Source organism: Cnephaeus nilssonii, assembly GCF_951640355.1.
Source record: "Cnephaeus nilssonii genome assembly, chromosome: 4".
NCBI lineage: Eukaryota > Metazoa > Chordata > Mammalia > Chiroptera > Vespertilionidae > Cnephaeus > Cnephaeus nilssonii.
Window position 1 is genome coordinate 66,939,740 of NC_137075.1, and position 18,896 is coordinate 66,958,635.

An 18,896-nucleotide genomic window follows, 5' to 3' on the forward strand; every position below is an offset into this window, starting at 1 on the left:
TAAAGATAGAATAGGAAAGTTATGACAAAGGTTGATTTTTATTTAGTTACAAGCTCCTGTAGGAAACCTATTATCTTCTATATACACAAGACCCTTTAGTAAGTTCTTTTATTCTTTTCACTTCCTGATATTTTTCTAATAATCTTCTAAGCATTTCAAATTACTCAAGAGAACTGCATCATAACTACCTATTATCTATGTGGAATGTCCCTGCTGCAATTCAAATATTCATTACATCATCATTAAAAAAACTCAGCTTACTGTGAAATCTTACTGAAGGAATGGGAAAATATTGTTAACTCTTCTTTGAACAGCACTTAAGGTACCAGAAGAAACCTGCCTTCAGGTAGAGCTCATATAGTGAAAGTTAATTGTATTTAGTATTTGGGTGTGGTCTATTATATTAGACTAGAGGCCCAGTGCACAAATTTGTGCATGGGTGGGTCCCTCAGGGAGGTCTGCGGAGATCAGGCCCCAGCTCGCGCCCCCAGCCTTGCAGCCCCAGCTTGCGCCACAGCCTCACAGCCCCGCAGCCCCACCTGGCACCCTGCCTTGGCCTGGTGCCATCCCCTCACCTGCTCCTCCATCCTGCCTGCAGGGCGATTGATCGGGTCTGAGCCCCCCCCCGCCCCCCCCACCTAGCTCCCTCAGCGCCTGGGAACAGGCACTGGCCCTGCCCTCCTCCGCTGCCTCTGGTCATTGTCTGCAGGGCGATTGGGCCCCCACTCACACCCGCCTTGGCCTGGCACCACCCACTCACCTGCTCCACCATCCTGCCCACTGCCCATGCAGCTTTGCCCGCTGGTGGTCAGCACATGTCATAGCGAGCAGTCAAACTCCAGGTCTCCCAGTCCAATGAGCACCCGAGGGGACAATTTGTATATTAGGCTTTTATTACATAGGATGATCCATATCCTGATTTCTAGGATATTAGTCATTGTCATTGCCAGTTCCACAGAGCAGTAGTTTCCAGTTTATACAGTACATTTAAGTTTACAAAATGTTTTTTTCCATTCATTTTATTCATTCAACAATTCATTGAGTTCTAGCTTAACAGGCACTGCTAAGCACTGTCTCACTTAATTCTCATAACAACCTTGTCATTGTAGGAAGATTAGGTATCACCCTTTATCTTGTATATTACACACACACAACAAACACACATTTTCCATGTCATTTCTGCTTCCTCTGAGAGAATCTGACCAATAGGAATCTATTCTAATTCCTATAAAAGTCTCTGTGCATAAAATGACTAAATATTTTTCTAAAATGAAAGAAGATAAGGAATATTAAAAATGGGTCATTTTGCTTTGTATCTTCATCTCACTTTCTCCAACATGATAGTGACCTCTTGGCCAAGATAGATTAAAACCAAACCTCAAATTAGAGAACATCAAAATAATGATATTTCATATGTAATACAAAGGGGATTAGAGCTAATTTGTTTTTCACTATAGGCTTATGTTTTATATTAGAGACGAAGCTTGCTTCTTTTAGTGGTATGAAAAGAACCTGTAATTCCAGGATTCTACACACCTCATTTGTATTTTCTCTGAGAAAATGTCCTAGTTAAAATCAATGCCCTAGTATTCATTTAAGCTCCCTTGCCTTCAATAAAACTAATTGATAAACCCTAATAATTAATGGCCTGATTAAAGCAAAATGACTTACATCTGCCCTGATGGTTGCCATTTATAATCAGTCACTTTAATGACTCATCTTTTCTGCGCTTTGCTTACAGAATAAAGGCTATGATGTTTTAAGTGAGCTGAATGGAAAGCTTATATACATTCAATTGTTGTTTGTTTTCTATAACTTGAGATTGCTTTAAAATAAGCATAAATATAACTACCTCCTTAAAAGTAATCTTTTTCTCTTATATGTTGTGCTGTTGTCTATGACTTTGAGTGACATTGAAAACAAATCCACGAAAAGAAAAGGGAAGGGAAGGGAAGGGAAGGGAAGGGAAGGGAAGGGAAGGGAAGGGAAGGGAAGGGAAAGAAATTCAATTATTTCAATATTCCTGGAGATATTCTTGAGAATTATAATAGTTGTCCATTTTAAATGAAAACTTGGAAGTACCGTATTTTCCAGCGTATAAGACGACTGGGCGTATAGAAGATTTTCCTGGGTTAAAAAGTCATCTTACACGCCGGAAAATACGGTAGCAAGTTCAGTGGCTATGTACTAGGATTATTTATACCTCAAATACCTCAAAAAATACAAGGTGGAATATTTTATTTACATTAAGTGAAACTTCAGACAGGAACTGTCCTCATTCTAGCAGTGAGATTTTATTTTCTTAATATTTTGCCACAGGAATTCAGGTTTAGCCTAACTAAGTAAAGTCCTAATATTATTTATATCCTGTCTATTTTTAAAACAGATTTGAGGCAGCTTACAATATAAAGTCAAAACAATTAACAAAAGACAAAAAAAAAAAAAAGAATTTTAAGGTCAAGGGGTATCTCCACTTCTGCCTAGAAAGGAATCACTGCTATGGGAGTTGCCCTCCACCAAAAATAACTAAAAAACTGTACCAAATTCATGAAAATCTGTTTTCAGACATTAGATAACAAGTAGTACAGAGCTATGACCCTTGAGAGAAGGGAAACTGATGAGGTGAGTAACCCATGCTTTCTGCCTGAAGACAATTTCTGGACTGCAGCTTAGAGAGAGAGAGAACTCACTCAGACCCCAAGGTCTGAGGTACAGAGGCAGTGTTTAGAGGTCAAGAAGGCCAAAATGGCTAGAATTTATGGCAGAGTCCTAGAAAGGCAGGATCTATGCAGAAAAGGAGCTCAAGAAATTATATAAGAATCTTGAGTTTTTGGGTGGATATCAACCTATGGATTCATATGATAAAAATCTTATAAATCTAGACAATGAACTACTATATGGGAAAGAAATTTGGGGGGAGCTATAAGCCAAACAGGGGATTTTAAAAATTCCAACCAGCCAGAGTGAAGATAACTTGTTGGAGCATTCAAGAGAGACTTTAGAAGGAGCATGCTTTAATGGTAGGGCTAAACTAGCCCTAGGCTAGGGGGTTATTATGGGCTCTCTATATAAAAACTCTAAAGCCTGAAAATTATCTGGGTATCTGCAAATAAGTTAACTACCTGCCAGTATTAAGTAAACACTCTTTAAGGATGATAACAATATTCATCACTCAACAACATAAGATTTACAATATCTGGTATCCAAATAAAAATTAGTAGGTGAACAGAGAATTATTTTTCTGATGATGGATGAAATATTATAACCAGAAAAAAAATCAGTCAATAGAAATAGGAAACTTCCCCCTGCTGAGATAATGGACTTAGCCGACAAGGACTTAAGAACAGTTACTATAAATATTATAAGTATACTCAAGGATTTCAAGGAAAACATGAGCATTACAGGGAGAGAAATGGAAGACAAAAAGAACCCTAGTGGAACATCTAAAGATGAAATGTAATATGTCTAAAATAAAAATTTTACTTAATGGAATTAACCATAGATAAGATACTACAGAAGAAACCATTAGTAATCTTGATGTTAGAGATATAGAAATTATCCAAAATTACTACCAAGAAAAGAAAGACTAAAAAAATGAGCACGGCCTCAGGGACTTTTGAAATTATATCAAGAAGTCTAGGATATATGTGTAACTAGAATCTCAGAAGGAAAGGAGTGAGAAAAGGGAACAAAAAATAATTTGAAGAAATAATGGTTCCAATTAAATGAAACCTACAAACCCATAGATATAAGCTCAACAAACCCTAACCAGGATAAAAACAAAACCATACCAAAGCATATCAAAATAAAAAATTTGAAAATAAGTGATTTTTTAAATCTTTAAAATATTCAGAGAAACGAAATACATTAAGAGAACAAAAATAAAAATTATAGCAGCCCAGCTAGTGTGGCTCAGTGGTTGAGTGTCTACCTATGAACCAGGAGGTCACAGTTTGATTCTGGGTCAGGGGACATGCCCAGGTTGTGGGCTAGATCCCCGGTGGGGGCTATGCAGGAGCCAGCCAATCAATGATTCTCTGTCATCACTGATGTTTCTATTTCTATCTCCCTCTCCATTCCTCTCTGAAATCAATAAAAATATTTTTTTAAAAGAATTACAGCAGACTGTGTCAAAAGCTATGCAAGCCAAAAGTTAATGGAAAGACATCTTTCAAATGCTGGGAGGGAAAAACCTATCAACCCAGAATTCTGTTTCTTAAATATATACACTTGTCAAACTCACCAAATTGTGCATTCAAAATGATGCAATAAAATTCATTTTTTCAAAGGAATAAAATTGATTTTAAAAGTAAAGGAAAACAAGAGAAGAAAATTTTCTTCAGATATTCTGAACTTTCTAGCAATTAAATCAAAGGGAAATTCAGCAGTTTACATCAATCTTTTATAAATGCTGGCCTAAAGACCAGGCTGTATGCGATTGGTTTCTGATTTAGTAGATCTGAGGTGGAACCCCAAAAGTTGTCCTTTTTTTTAATGCACAGCCAGGCTTGGGAGCTATTTAGTTACATAACTCTCATTGTCTTTATTATAGTAAGAGTGCCAATTGTTCAGGAAGAAAATCCCATTTAGAGTATATAAAAGCAGTATTGTTATCCTGAAATCTCATGTGCAATATTTTTGGTCAGAGAATATACCAGCATGTCCTCGGTCTGCCCTTTCCTGAAGGTCAGGGTCTTACTCATGTTTCTCTCTGCAGCAACTGTGGATTCTTCTCAGAATGAAAAATGTCACTTGCAAATGTATTCATTCTGAAGTACATGCCATTAAGTATGGAAAAGATGCAGCTCCTTCTCAGGCCAAATTCATGCCCCTCTGGATAAGCATGTTTGCCTATCTATTTATTAGAGATATCATTCATTCACCATTTGCTCAACAAATATTGTTTCTTATTTGCACAGGCACCATTCTAGATTATAGTAGGGAAAAAATAGGTGAAGTCTCTATATTCATGGGGCTTCCCTTCAAGAGGGGGAATTGTGAGGGAATAGATTTAGTTACGCAGATATTATAGTGTGTTGTTGATGGTGCTAAATGTTAAGAAGAACATTGAAATGGGGCGGGGGAGAAAGGGGTATCTAGGGTGGGAAAGTTCTGCTGTTCATGCTGGGTGGCTGGGGAAGGTAGCATTTGAGCAGAAAAGAAGTGAAGGCGCAACCTATGCATACACATAGGAGTAGAGTATTCCAGGGATATGGAGCCACAATGCAGGAGCATGCCTGGCAAATGAGATGAAGCAAGGAGAGGAGTAGGGAGGATGAGAGCACAAGGTAGTGGGGGAGCCAGCTCAGAGAAGGCCTTAGACCAGGGATAGGGAATGTCCGACCTGCAGACCAGAGAAGGCCCTCAAAATCATTTGGTCTGGTTCTGCCAAGGCATTGGGGGTGAGTTAATTAAATGTTTGACCAAATATAGCAGGCTAATTTTTTTTGTAGTATTTCTGTTTCTTGAATCTTTTTCTTTGTAATCTTTATTGTTGAAAGAATTACATATGCCCTCTTTTTTCTCCCAGTGACCCCTTATAGGCCACCCCCATCCCATACTTCCACTACCCTATTTTCTGTATCCATGGGTTATGCATATATGCATACAAGTTCTTTGGTTCATCTCTTCCCACCCACCCCTGACTTCCCTCTGAGATTCCAGTCTGTTCCATGCTTCTATGTCTCTGGATCTATTTTGTACATCCATTTATTTTGTTACTTAGATTCCACATATGAGTGAGATCATGCGATACTTGTCTTTCTCTAACTGGCTTATTTCGTTTAGCATAATACTCTCCAGGTCCCTCCATGCTGTCTCAAAGGGTAAGAGATCCTCCTTTTTTACTGCTTCATAGTATTCCATGATATAAATGTGCCACAGCTTTTTGATCCACTCATCTACTGATGGGCACTTGGGCTGTTTCCAGATCATAGCTACTGTTAATTATGCTGCTATGAACATAGGGTACATACTAGGTGTACCAGTTAATAATAGCGGATTTTGTAATCAAAGAAAACACGATAACTTCAAGAGAAACATCAAAAGTGCTTTATTCAAAGTAATGCCTATCGCTAGCTACACATTTCCCCATCATTCAGGTAATTTGTGGATACCCTCCCAATAGAACTTTTCTTGTTTTTGAGGCAAACCATTCAGAGACCCAATTTTCCACTTCTTCGTATGTTTTGAAGTGCTGCTCAGAAAGTGCGTGTGCCATCGATCAGAACAAGTGGTAATCTGAAGGAGCAAGGTCTGGTGAATATGGAGGGTGGGTTAATACTTCCCAAGCAAGATCTTTTATGTGTCTTTAACTGGTTTTGAAGTGTGTGATGATGCGTCATCATGAAGCAAAATTACTTTGCCATGTCTTCTGGCACATTCTGGTCGTTTTACGATCAAAGCGTGGTTCAAATTCATTATTTGTTGTCGGTAGCAATCAGTATTAACTGTTTCACCTGGTTTTAGAAGCTCATAGTACACCACATCTTCCTGATCCCACCAAACGCAGAGCATTGTCTTTCCGAAGCGATTTGGCCTTGCAGTCTATGTTGATGGCTGACCTGGATCAACCCATGATTTTGTGCATTTGGGATTCTCAAAATAAATCCACTTTTCATTGCCAGTCACAATTCGAGCAAAAAAGACTTTCTTTCGTGCCATTGAAGCAACATTTTACTGATGACTTTTCAGTTTTCTATTTGTCTTTCGTTCCATTGATGTGGCACACATTTTCCTTCCTTTAAAATCTTTCCCATTGCTTGTAAACGATCGAAAAAAATTGTTTTCTGAGCAATGTTTAATCTTTCTGCAGCTTGTTTTTGAGTTTGACACACATCTTCATCCAATAAGGTTTGTAATAGTTGGTCTTCAAACGTTTTCGGTTGACCTGGACATTCTTTGTCTTTCACATCGAAATCATCACTTTTAAAGCGTTTAAACCAGTGTTCACACATATCTTGAGATGGAGCATGTTCACCATAAACTTCCCGAAGTATTCAGCAGCACTTTTCTTCAAAATAAAGAAATGAATTATAACTTCTTGCAAATGCTCTTTTTTTGGCACAAAATTCGACATTTTTAAGTGTAAAAATATCTATGATGTTAACATCTTCAGCAAGTTTGACATATGAAGTTTTGAAGCTTGTTGTCAATACAACAAAATAGCATACATATCAAATCACATATATATCAACATATATAACATAATATATAATATATATAATATATATAATATAACCATCTATTGAAAAAATCCGCATTATTAACCAGTACACCTCGTACATTCTTTCTGATTGGTGTTTCGGGTCTCTTAGGATATATTTCCAGAAGTAAAGTCACTGGGTCAAATGGCAGTTCCATATTTAATTTTTTGAGGAAACTCCATACTGTTTTCCATAATGGCTACACCAGTCTGCATTCCCACCAGCAGTGTACGAGGGTTCCCTTTTCTCCACATCCTCGCCAGCACTTGTCATTTATTGAATTGTTTATGGTAGCCATTCTGACAGGTGTGAGGTAATATCTTATTGTCATTTCAATTTGCATCTCTCTGATGATCAATGACTTTGAGCATTTTTTTCATATGTCTCTTAGCCATCTGTATGTCTATTTTGGAGAAGTGTCTATTTAGGTCCTTTGCCCATTTTTTAATTGGATTTTTGTCTTCCTTTTGTTAAGTTGTATGACTTCCTTATATGTTTTGGATATTAACCCTTTATCAGATGTATCATTGCCAAATATGTTCTACTATACAGTGGGTTCCCTTTTCGTTTTGTTGATGGTTTCTTTTGCTGTGCAGAGGCTTTTTATTTTTATATAGTCCCATTTGTTTATTTTCTCCTTAGTTTCCTTAGCCCTAGGAGATGTATCTGTAAACATATTACTACGAGAGATACCTGAGATTTTGCTGCCTGTGGTTTCTTCTAGGATTTTTATGGTTTCACATCTTACATTGAAGTCTTTTGAGTTTATTCATTTTTAGTTTATTCTTGTGTGTGGTGTAACTTGGTGGTCTAGTTTCATTTTTTTGCATGTATCTGTCCAGTATTCGCAACAGCATTTATTGAATAGACTGCCTTGATTCCATTATATGCTCTTGCCTCCTTTGTTAAATATTAATTGATCGTAATGGCTTGGGTAAATTTCTGGGGTCTCTGTTCTGTTCCATTGATCTATATGCCTGTTCTTGTGCCAGTACCAGGCTGTTTTGATTATAGTGGCTTTGTAGTATAACTTGATATCTGGTATTATGATCCCTCCAACTTTGTTCTTCTATCTCAAGATTGCTAGCAGGCTAATTTTTAACTTGATAATTTTGTATGGCCCTCGAATGATGTTATAAATATCCAAGTGGCCCTTGACAGAAAAATGGTTCCCCACCCCTACCTTAGACATTATCATGGGGACTTGGCATTTTTCATTGAGTTGGGAAGCTCTTGGAGGTTTTAGGGAGAGAAGCAGCATGATCTGATTTAAGTTTTAAAAGGATCACTAGCTGCTGTATTCAGCACAGATAATAGCAGAGCAAATGCAAAAATGGGGAGACAAGTTAGTAGCCTTGTTGAGGCATGGTGCATATTGTCTGCCTAGAATGCCTCCTCAACATTAAATTGGTTTATAGTTCTACTTACTGGGCTTTAGAAATGATTTTCATTCAGTTGGTATTTATTCAAATACAGCTTAAATTTGCTACAATAGCAATAGAAATAATTTTCTAAATATAATGAAGTACAGCTTTTGTAGCTTGGTTGACTACCAATGGGAAATAATAATACCTTACAATTATAGAGTGTTTGAGAGTTTAAAATGCAGTGTTTATTCATTATCTCATCTAATCCTCATCGTTTTTTAAGATTGACACATGGTTGTTTCCTTACAGAGGTGGACACTAAAACATTACATGCTAAGTTTGTGGCAGAGCCCCCAAAATACTAAATGGTCTTTTATCCTCGTCTGAATCCACTGGTTTTGTTTAAAGGAGTCTGTTATGTTCAAATGATGTCTCAAGATGTTGGTGGGAAAGAGGACACTTAATATAACAAATTTAGTGTATTGTTTGAAGACCATCAACTAGTGAGCAAGATACTATGCTTAGAAAAGATACATACAAAGACAAAGATGTATAAACATATTCCTACTCTGTGAACTTAATACTTGGGGTGGTGATACCTATAACAGTAAATATGGTAAATAACTACTACTAAAAAAAAATGTCATATGCTCAGTTTCAAACAAATGGTACAGACAGTAAATAGTAAATACTTTAGCAGTTCAAAGGAGGCAGTGATTCTGACGGCCTGAATATTTAGGGCAACAGGGAGGAGGGTGCCTGAGCTAAAGAATGGGCAGGATTCAGTCAGACTATATTGAAGAAGGGTTTCTAAACCCCGAGGTGGGGCAGGGTGGGGGCGGGGAGTAGGGGGTAAAGGGGGGGCGTGTCCAAAGGGAGTGGGAGGGAGAACAGGTAGAATGAACAAAGGCTTAGTGATGGGGGGTTTTGTTTGTTTTGGGGTGTGTTTTTTTGAGACCATGATTAACAGTTTAGACAGAATACAAAAGTTGGTTTGAGGATAAAAGGGTGACTCCTACTTTCATACATAAAGTACTCCTGATAACTAGGCTGAGAGGTGAATGTACACGAGTTATACATGTAAGTTAAACAAGATGTAGATGGTGGAGAGCTGAAAAATCCAGTAAAGTTCTTATTTACACTTTGCCTTTTACAATATAATCTAGCAACTTTGTGGTTTTATTCTTTCTCTCTCTGTTAATCCACTTAAGTCAAATATGTGTCTGATTAAAGCTAAAAATGTTAATTTTACCATACCATACTTCATGATTTCCAGGCAGCTCCTTCCAGGAGCTTAAAATATCTGTTCATTAACTGTCTCCATCTGATATGGTGGCTTAAGAGTGGTTTAAGGGTGTTGATGTATAAAAGAGCAGATTGTCAAAAAGAAAAATATTCAGAGTTGAGGGTCTACTAGAATAATGAAAATTAGGTTTGGAAAAAAAGACCAGGCTGTGTAGATTCTAACATTTCTTTCAGTTCAGCAAACGTTGCATGTCTACTGTGGCTATCTATGACTTAAATGTGTTGTGCTAAATACTGGGGTACATTTGAAAGCACAACCCTATTCTTAAGGAGTTTACATTTTGGTGGGGTGGGATCAGGGAGTATTTCATTTCCTTCTCAAGGAGAGAAATGAGGTAGTGAAAGTGCTGTATTTAATACTAGAGGCCCAGTGCACAAAATTCATGCGCAGTAGGGCCCCTAGGCCTGGTCGGCGATCAAGGCCGATTGGGGCCTTCCTTCCCCCGGCCACCGGTTGCCGGCCGGGGCCTTCCTTTGTCCCATGCTGCTCCTGGTAGTCAGTGCACGTCATAGCGAGTGGTCAAATTCCCAGTCGGTCGAACTCCTGAAGGGACAATTTGCATATTAGCCTTTTATTACGTAGAATGTTGGTGGTGTAAGATTTATATTGAAATTGGGGAAACTAAAGGCAGAAAGAGAGTTGATAAAACTGTCTTCAGACTCACCCTCCCCGCAAAGGACGTATCCAATGTGTATTATTTGAAGGGTGTGGTCCAGAAACATGTTCTATAGCTGCCCTCTGATTACTGAAACAAAATCATCAACATGAAGTCATACTATGTGTTCATGGTTTCCATTCCTTTATTTTCTCCCCCATTCAACAAATACTTATTAAGCATTTACTGTATGCCTGGCACCCTTCTAGGGACTGGGAATATAGTAGTTAGTAACAGAGATAAAGTCCCTGCCTTCATGGAGTTTACATTGTTGCATCAGTCAAGCTATACTTAATAGCTAATGCATGAGAAAGTACCTAGCATGTTGCCTGTCACATAGTAGGTAGGACTCAATAATTGGTAATTACAGAGTTTGAACTTGAAGTTTGAATTAAATATCTACTGTTGGCAGGATACTTTGTTGGGGTACCCTTTTGCAGGGTAAAGGGGAGGAGATGAACTCATTTACAGATTTTTAAAAATTGTTACATTAAAAATGGTGACTCCCATGTTCAATTTCGGGGTGATTAAGATTATATGCTATATTAAATATAACAAGTTGCCTATTCCCGACCACTTTTGCCATCGAAGATGAATGTTGAAGCAGGTGCTGTTCTGTACCCTCAAAAGCAGTATGCTCTTGTCCTGCTTGGGTGATTTTTGTGGGCTCCCTGAATTCCTGAAAAGGCTCATTGTCGTCACTGACAATGTTTCACAGAAACCCTTTGTGTCATTATTTAGCAACTGACTGCCTTGGCAAAAGCTATGTCAGTTCTTTTGTTAACTATAACAGCAGTCAAAAATGATGTAAGGGAAGAGAAGGCCAACTGAAACAAAGGCTGATAAGTGTATGCAGGCACACACTCACATCTTTTAGATCAATTTCTGAGTATCATCTGAAGTAGCATTTATCATATCAAACCAGGAAAAAGCAATGTGGCACTTATTTTTTCATTGTTTTGTTTAGCTATGGCCTGTTACCCGCAACATACGAACGCTCTCTTTCCTGTTGGCTTCCCTTTGGCCTTACTGTTTATTAAATGGGAGCAAAACAAGCCCTTTTGTGCAAATTCTTTGCAAGATTACATTTTCTTTTCTACCTACTTTTCCTAAAAGGCAGGGGATAGGATGACGGGTGTATTTACTGTTGTTGAAAGCCAACATTTTTTTTTTTACTTTCACTTGGAATAAACCCTTGCTTCTATAGAAACCAGAAATAGCTGGAAGTGGAGGTGTTAGGACCTTACATTTATTTGCTTCCAGATAAAATGCTTTGCATTAAATCTGTGATTAGAAGTCCAAGTTGAGCAGATGATGTCGTTTCTGCAATATAATATGGTATGCAAGTGCGCTTCTTTTTAGAGCAAGCACTGTGGATATGGAATTAGTTACGTGGACTTTTCTCCTCCCTTTTTAGATGTGAAGCCCTCCAATATGCTAGTAAACACCAGAGGACAGGTCAAGCTCTGTGACTTTGGAGTTAGCACTCAGGTAGGTCTGTTTTCCCTCCCCATCTGCTCTCCTCTCTGCAGCATCCCCTTTTTATTTCCAACCTCCTCTCTGGATTGAAAAGTCACCCAGCCGCCAGACAAACAGAGCTGTGCATCTTCTCCTCGGCTGGGAGTGTGGTATTCATTTTTAATCTCCGGGCGAGTTTCCTTCATCAGAATATGATTGTTCATTGTTTAATGACAGTAAAAACTGCTGATATTGTAATTACTACTTACGAATAGCAAACTTCATTGATATGCAGTGTTGATATGAAGCGTTTTGGCCAGACAAAAGGGAGGGCAGAGTGGGAGCTGTGCCTGGGGAGCCCAACTGGCCCACAATAAAAATTAATATTGGGAGCAACAATGGTGGAGGGCCATTACAATGTGCAGCACAAATTTTAATTAATTTCCATTTTGGGCCTCCCCTGAGAACCCCGGTGATAGTGACCCATGAGCGTGCTGTGATGTTGATTTGAATTGCAGCCACCTTTACTCCCAGCCAAACACGAAGACCAAAGCGAAGGTCATCGTTGTATTATGAGTTGTCAAAGTCTGTTATCCCTCCAGCGTATTTAGTGTTCGTTTCATTCTAGTAATGCATGAGGCTTCATTCACATCTTGAGCCATTTGAGTGTGTTCAAATTCTACTTCAAATTGACTTTTTATATCAGACAGTTTTGGGGTACTAAAGCGATAAGCATCCTGCTTAAGTGAATTGTTTAAGGTTATCTGCTATAAACTGTAATGCTGTGCTTGTTTAAATGGAAATCACATTCAAAAGGAAAGAGAGATTTAACCATTTTTAATGCCTTTTTAGATTTGTTCCCTTTTACGTAATTTTTAGTTGATTTATAGAAATGATGATTGTAGGTTAAATGAGGAATAATTGCCCATTTTATTTCCACATTATCTTTATATTGTTCTAACAGACTGTTTTGTCTCATAGCTGGTGAATTCTATAGCCAAGACGTATGTTGGAACAAATGCTTATATGGCAGTAAGTAAACTTATGCAAAAATAACATTTAAAACCAACATCTTTATCTTTATGTACTTGGTAATGTATAATTCTTGAGTTAATTCCACAGCTTTAGCCTAACGTATCATAAGTTACAAAGTTAATTCAGTCATGATTTGATTTTTAAACCTTTCTAAAAGACATGAGGTTTTATACAGGAGCTACCAACTTAGCTGATTTTGTTGACTTAACTGATTGGCTCGAATGTGGAATAGCTGAGTTTTGAAGTTTAATCCAACAGAAAAATTGCACATTATAGCATATTGGGTACTTTGCCACATTGCCTATTTAATTAACCCTCAAGTATACTAAATTGCCAGTCAATAAGATTGGTTGGGGTTTTTTTTTCCATGAATACAAACATGCTTTGTCACCAGATCAAAATTAAATTATTGATGTGACCAACTCTTACTTATGGATCTCTGAATGTAAGGGTTTAGCAGGCAATTCTCTTTAGAACTTGTACATCTATATTCTGTTTATTTGTTGGGCTCATGCCTATTATAAGATAATTTAGTTCCACTGAAATAAATTTAAAAAGAATAAAAATAGAAGCATAGAACTGTTTCAAAGACTGATGTGGACTTGGCTTTGACCTTTTTCTTTTTCCTACCTTTCAAGAAGAATAGTCCATAAAAATGCTTTGTGTATTGGTTTCCACCATCACTTCAAGATTTGGGGGGTGGAAGGAGACAAGCAGGAAGTTTATCTAGTATCATTTTTGGAGCAAAGTTTTGTTTTAACATCTTAATTACGTGGTTTTTTTATTGAGGGTTTTATATTTATTCAGATAGTCCATTTCATTTCCATTTATATATCATAAAGTTAAATGATATTAACATGGATAGAACCCTAGATTTTATTTTCAGTAATCTTTGTCCATATATTATCTTGACCAAAAGATCTTAATATGGATGGAACCCTAGACCTTATTCTAAGAACAGTACTGAGCACTTTTTTTAATTGAGATACCAGAGCAATTAATTTTGGTTTTGTATTGTTTTATGTTTTTAAAGAAAATTCATTATTTTTCATTTTTCTAGGTAATGTAAAAAATATATATATTAACCTCTGAAGTCATCATACCTGTTTTTATAAAACTTAAAAACCCACCTGGCTCTACCAAGGTAGCTGAGATTGGTGAACCGCCTTTATAATTAACAAAATCTTGCCAAATGCCACAATTTCAGTCTTGAAAGAATATGAAACATTGTGATTATAAAAAAACAAACACTAAAAATGAAACAACTTCTCAACTACCCATCATGTTCTTAGTAGTTTTAAATTGCTCTACTAATTAAGTTGCATTATGTTTAAATGTACAAATCCAGATCACAATTGTCTTTCCCAGGTGTACATTAAAGAAATTACTTTTTTCCTTTTTGTTTATGGATGAATGTGATGCGTCCATCTGTTAATTGAAGTGTGAGGATTAAAATTATGAAACGTTAGCTCAGATTGCCAAAGCTAAAATTGCTTTGCTTCTTGGGTGAGTGAATTCTAGTCATCAACTTTTTAGTTCAAGCTGTAAAAAGCTTAAGGTACCTAGGAAGCGAAGAGTGATAGTCTGATAGTGAACTTTGCTCAATTCAGCAGTCTCTGATCGGCCACATCCTTTCCTAACTGGTGTGAGGTCAGAGGTTGAAAGTGGGAGAAGATAGAAATAACCTTTATTATTCTGTTCTGGGTATTTTTCCCTGCCTTCTCTCTGCTGATAGTCTCGTGAGGGAGAAGGGCTGGGCTTGTTTTTTAAACCACAGTTGGTTCTTGTTTTAGCTGGGTAGTCCATAAAAATGCTTTGTGTATTGGTTTCCACACAATATGCCAAAATATTGCAACTTTGAGTTCTACATGAGGATCTCTTCCAAGTGTCAGTGAACTGCATACAGTTCTCAGGCCAAATTCAGCTTACTGCCTATTTCTGTAAAGAAGGTTTTAAAATTACACGGTACTATACAAATGCACACACACAAATGAATACATGTGAAACCAGTGAAATCTGAATAAATTGTAAACTGTACCAGTGTCGATTTCCTGGTCATGACATTGTATTGTAGTACTACCTTTGGGGGGAATTGGGTGAAGGGTGCACAAAACCTCACTATATGATATATGATATTATATTATATCATATCATTTATTATACTTATTATACTGTTATGTTTATTATATTTATTATATACACTGAGTGGCCAGATTATTATGATATCTGAATGCATAATAATCTGGCCACTCAGTGTATATCCTATATAATAAAAGGCTAATATGCAAATTGTTCCCTCAACCAGGAGTTCGACCAGCAGGCAGGCCGGCCAACCGCCCATGTCCCCTCCCCCTGGCCAGGCTGGCCAGACCCCACCCATGCACAAATTCATGCACCGGGCCTCTAATATATACCTCTAATATATATATATATATATATATGTGTGTGTGTGTGTGTGTGTATGTGTGTGTGTGTGTATATATATATACACACACACACATACACACACATACACACACACACACACACATACATACACTGAGTGGCCAGATTATTATGCGTTCAGAGATCATAATAATCTGGCCACTAAGTGTATATTCGACTTCTTGTGAATCAATAAGTATTTCAAAATAAAAAATCAAATTTAAAAAGAAAGTTTTATTGAAACGTGGTCATGCCCACTTGTTTGCATATTGTCTGTGGCAGCTGTGGCACTACAGTGGCAGAGTGGAATAGTTGTGACATTTGCTGCAGAGACCATATGGCCCTCAGAGTGACAAATATTTAGTATCTGGCCCTTTACAGAAAAAAATTTGCCAACCTCTGATCTATGCCAGTGAAAGCTGTTTCTGAAACTGAGTAACTTCAATTAATCAACCAGTATTTATTAAGCATCTTCTGCTGTTAACTACAGTGGAACCACTCTGTAACCCATATAAGACATGGGCTAAATAGGAACATGGTATTATACATGGCCACATTATGTGTGACATAAGAAAGAATTAAGTTGTACCAAACATACATTCAGAGAATAAGAAGGCATACAATGTGATGGTTCAAGCAGTATGGGAAAAGGGCACTTACAAGAAAGAGATCACTGTGGAAAGATGAGCAAGGACTCAGAAATAGAAGGTTATGTGACATGGGTGGGGGGAAGCGGTAGAGTAGAGGACACTAATAAATTGTGGGAATATATAATTAGAGGTCATCTGATATAATGCCCTTATTTTATGTCCATTGCCCTCACTTTCTATTCATACATACTTCTATACAGTGACAATAATAACAATAATAACAGCTAACAATTAACACTATGTGCCAGTTACTCATAAACTCTTACAAATATTAACTCTTTAAATCTTCACAACAACCCTACGAGGTAGGTAATATTCTCATTTTATAGACAAAGAAACAAAGGGATAGAGAAATTAAGTGATTTACCCAACTTCATACAACTATTAAATGGCAGAGTCAGGATTCAAACCTAAGTATCAGACTCCAGAGACTAAACTCTTTACTGCTCTGCCTCTCACTATACTCCTAAATTATTTCTGTGTTGCTCCCAATCTAGATTATGAACTTCACATGGGGCAAGATTTATTCTGCTCATTCTCTATATCTGGTCCCTCATATACACAGTGCTAAATGAATGAATTCATAAAAACTGTATTTCAAATATGACTTGTTCACTAATTATAAGCAGACCATTTTTTTCATATTAAGTATCTTACTTTCATTATAAGGTTTAGAATACCCCCAAATTACTTAGAGACATTTAGCTAAGATGCTTAAATATTGAAAAGAAAAGAAATCAAATAAATAGTTCTGTATGTGTCAATAACCTTACTTCATTCTCCTATAACCTGAAGTGTAAGGTACAAGAAAATTATAATGAGTAAAAAGACAGGGAGGCTCTTCTAAGATCCTAAGGCATTTAAAAAACACACACACAATGGAGTCTCCTCAAAAAGTTAAATATGGAACTGCCATTTGACCCAGTGATCTCACTTCTAGGAATATATCCTAAGAAACTCGAAACACCGATCAGAAAGAATGTATGCACCCCTGTATTCATAGCAGCACAATTTACAATAGCTAAGATCTGGAAACAGCCCAAGTGCCCATCAACAGATAAGTGGATCAAAAGCTGTGGCACATTTATACCATGGAATATTATGCAGCAATAAAAAAGAAGAATCTCTTAACTTTTGAGACAGCATGGAGGGACCTGGAGAGTATCATGCTAAGCGAAATAAATCAATCAGAGAAAGACAAGTATCACATGATCTCTCTCATATGTGGAATCTAAGTAACAAAATAAACTGATGAACGGTGTGGATCCAGATACATGGAAGCATGGAACAGAGTGCAGAATCTTGGTGGAAAGGTGGGGGAGATAGGGGAAGTAATCAACCAAGGACCTTGTATGCATATATGCATGGTCCATGGCCACAGACAATGGGGCAGTGAGGGCCTGGGGGCGGGGGGAGGGGGCAGGGGCCGGCTGGAGGGGATCAGTGGGGGGAAAGAGAGGACATATGTAATACTTTCAACAATAAATAATTATTTTTCTAAAAAAAATAAAACACACACACACAAATTACTAGTATAGGCACAGTGGATTATGTAGGAGACTTGAAAAGTCATCTGGTGAGACTGAGAACTGGAAAGTGAAGTGGTGTGTTATTTTAGAGGCAGATGATTAGGTTTTACAGACATTTTAATCCAAAATAAGAAAGATTTTCAACTACGTTTTGAAAGGATTTCATTCAGAAGGATTACAAAAGGGATCCAGAAGGCTTTGATGGCTTGTATTAAATTAAATCATTTCTCATAAATTCTAATTACTAAAAATGTTACCCTGTTTTAAAGATAGAAGTCCCTAAAACTTTATTTAACCCACTGTTCAATCACTGTGATTTGCTTATTGTAATTTTTAAATCATATATAAAAGTTTGAAATTGTTTTTATAAATAACTAAAGTTATTTTTTTTTGGGGGGGGGGGGGATCTTACCCAAATACTTCTTCCTTGGAATCAGAAAGTCAGCCTAAATTACTTTTTCAATCTCCTGAACATTTCTTTCTACCGACGCTATTCCTAGACTTAGAAATTATCTTTACCCAAATAAAACCTATACACATTACATTATCCAACTCGATTGGCCATGCTTAGGCAGTGATGGTGATGTCAGTGGTGATTATTGGGAGGCTAACATTTACCAAGCATTCCCACGGGGCATGAACTGAATGAAGCCCATAACATGACTCATTTAATCTTCACACAACCCCATGGAGTAGACATGTTATTATGACTGTCATTTTGCAGATGAGGAAACCAAAGGTGAAGTCACTTTAACCAGCCCAGGGTCCTGAGTTGGCAAATAGTGAGAGTCAGGATTTAATGAGGATACCAGGTTCTAGTTTCTGGTCTGAGCAGGTTTGGTTATTTGTCTAACTCTTCTGCTGAAAATGCTAATCAAAATGAAATTTTAAAATCATCGTAAATATACTGAAGAGCTAAAATGATGATGGGGAACTCCAAGGGCAATTTTCAGATGGAATCCCTCAAGAGTTGGAAAAGCAGATTGTCGGAGCACCAGTGCTACTGTTCCTGAGGGCATTTTCCTGTACCACAGCTGTAGCCTGGGCCCAGGGTCTCGGAGCAGGTCTCTCCCACATCATGCTGGAAGCCTAAAGGACTTGCCCTCAGTGTCAGAGCAAACCAGACTAAAGCTGGCCCTCCTCCCTCAGGCCCAGGGAATGAAAGAGAAGGCCTCTCAGAGCTAAGTAGAAATTGTGGCCATAGACTAACCTGCACAAATTTGCACCCTGGGTATTTGTATGTATGACCTGATTTGGAAAAGGAGCT

The 18,896-nt window shown here is 37.5% G+C and overlaps 1 protein-coding gene across 3 annotated transcripts in view; it reads left to right on the forward strand.

Annotated features, from left to right (window-relative positions):
* The window catches only part of MAP2K5 (mitogen-activated protein kinase kinase 5), a 269,269-nt gene that overhangs the window by 134,300 nt on the left and 116,073 nt on the right, over window positions 1-18,896 (forward strand). For all 3 annotated transcript variants that reach the window (XM_079768368.1, XM_079768369.1, XM_079768370.1), the window contains exons 14-15: window positions 11,951-12,024; window positions 12,973-13,023. In XM_079768368.1, coding sequence (XP_079624494.1) covers window positions 11,951-12,024; window positions 12,973-13,023 — 125 coding nt within the window. The remainder of the gene's footprint in view (window positions 1-11,950; window positions 12,025-12,972; window positions 13,024-18,896) is intronic.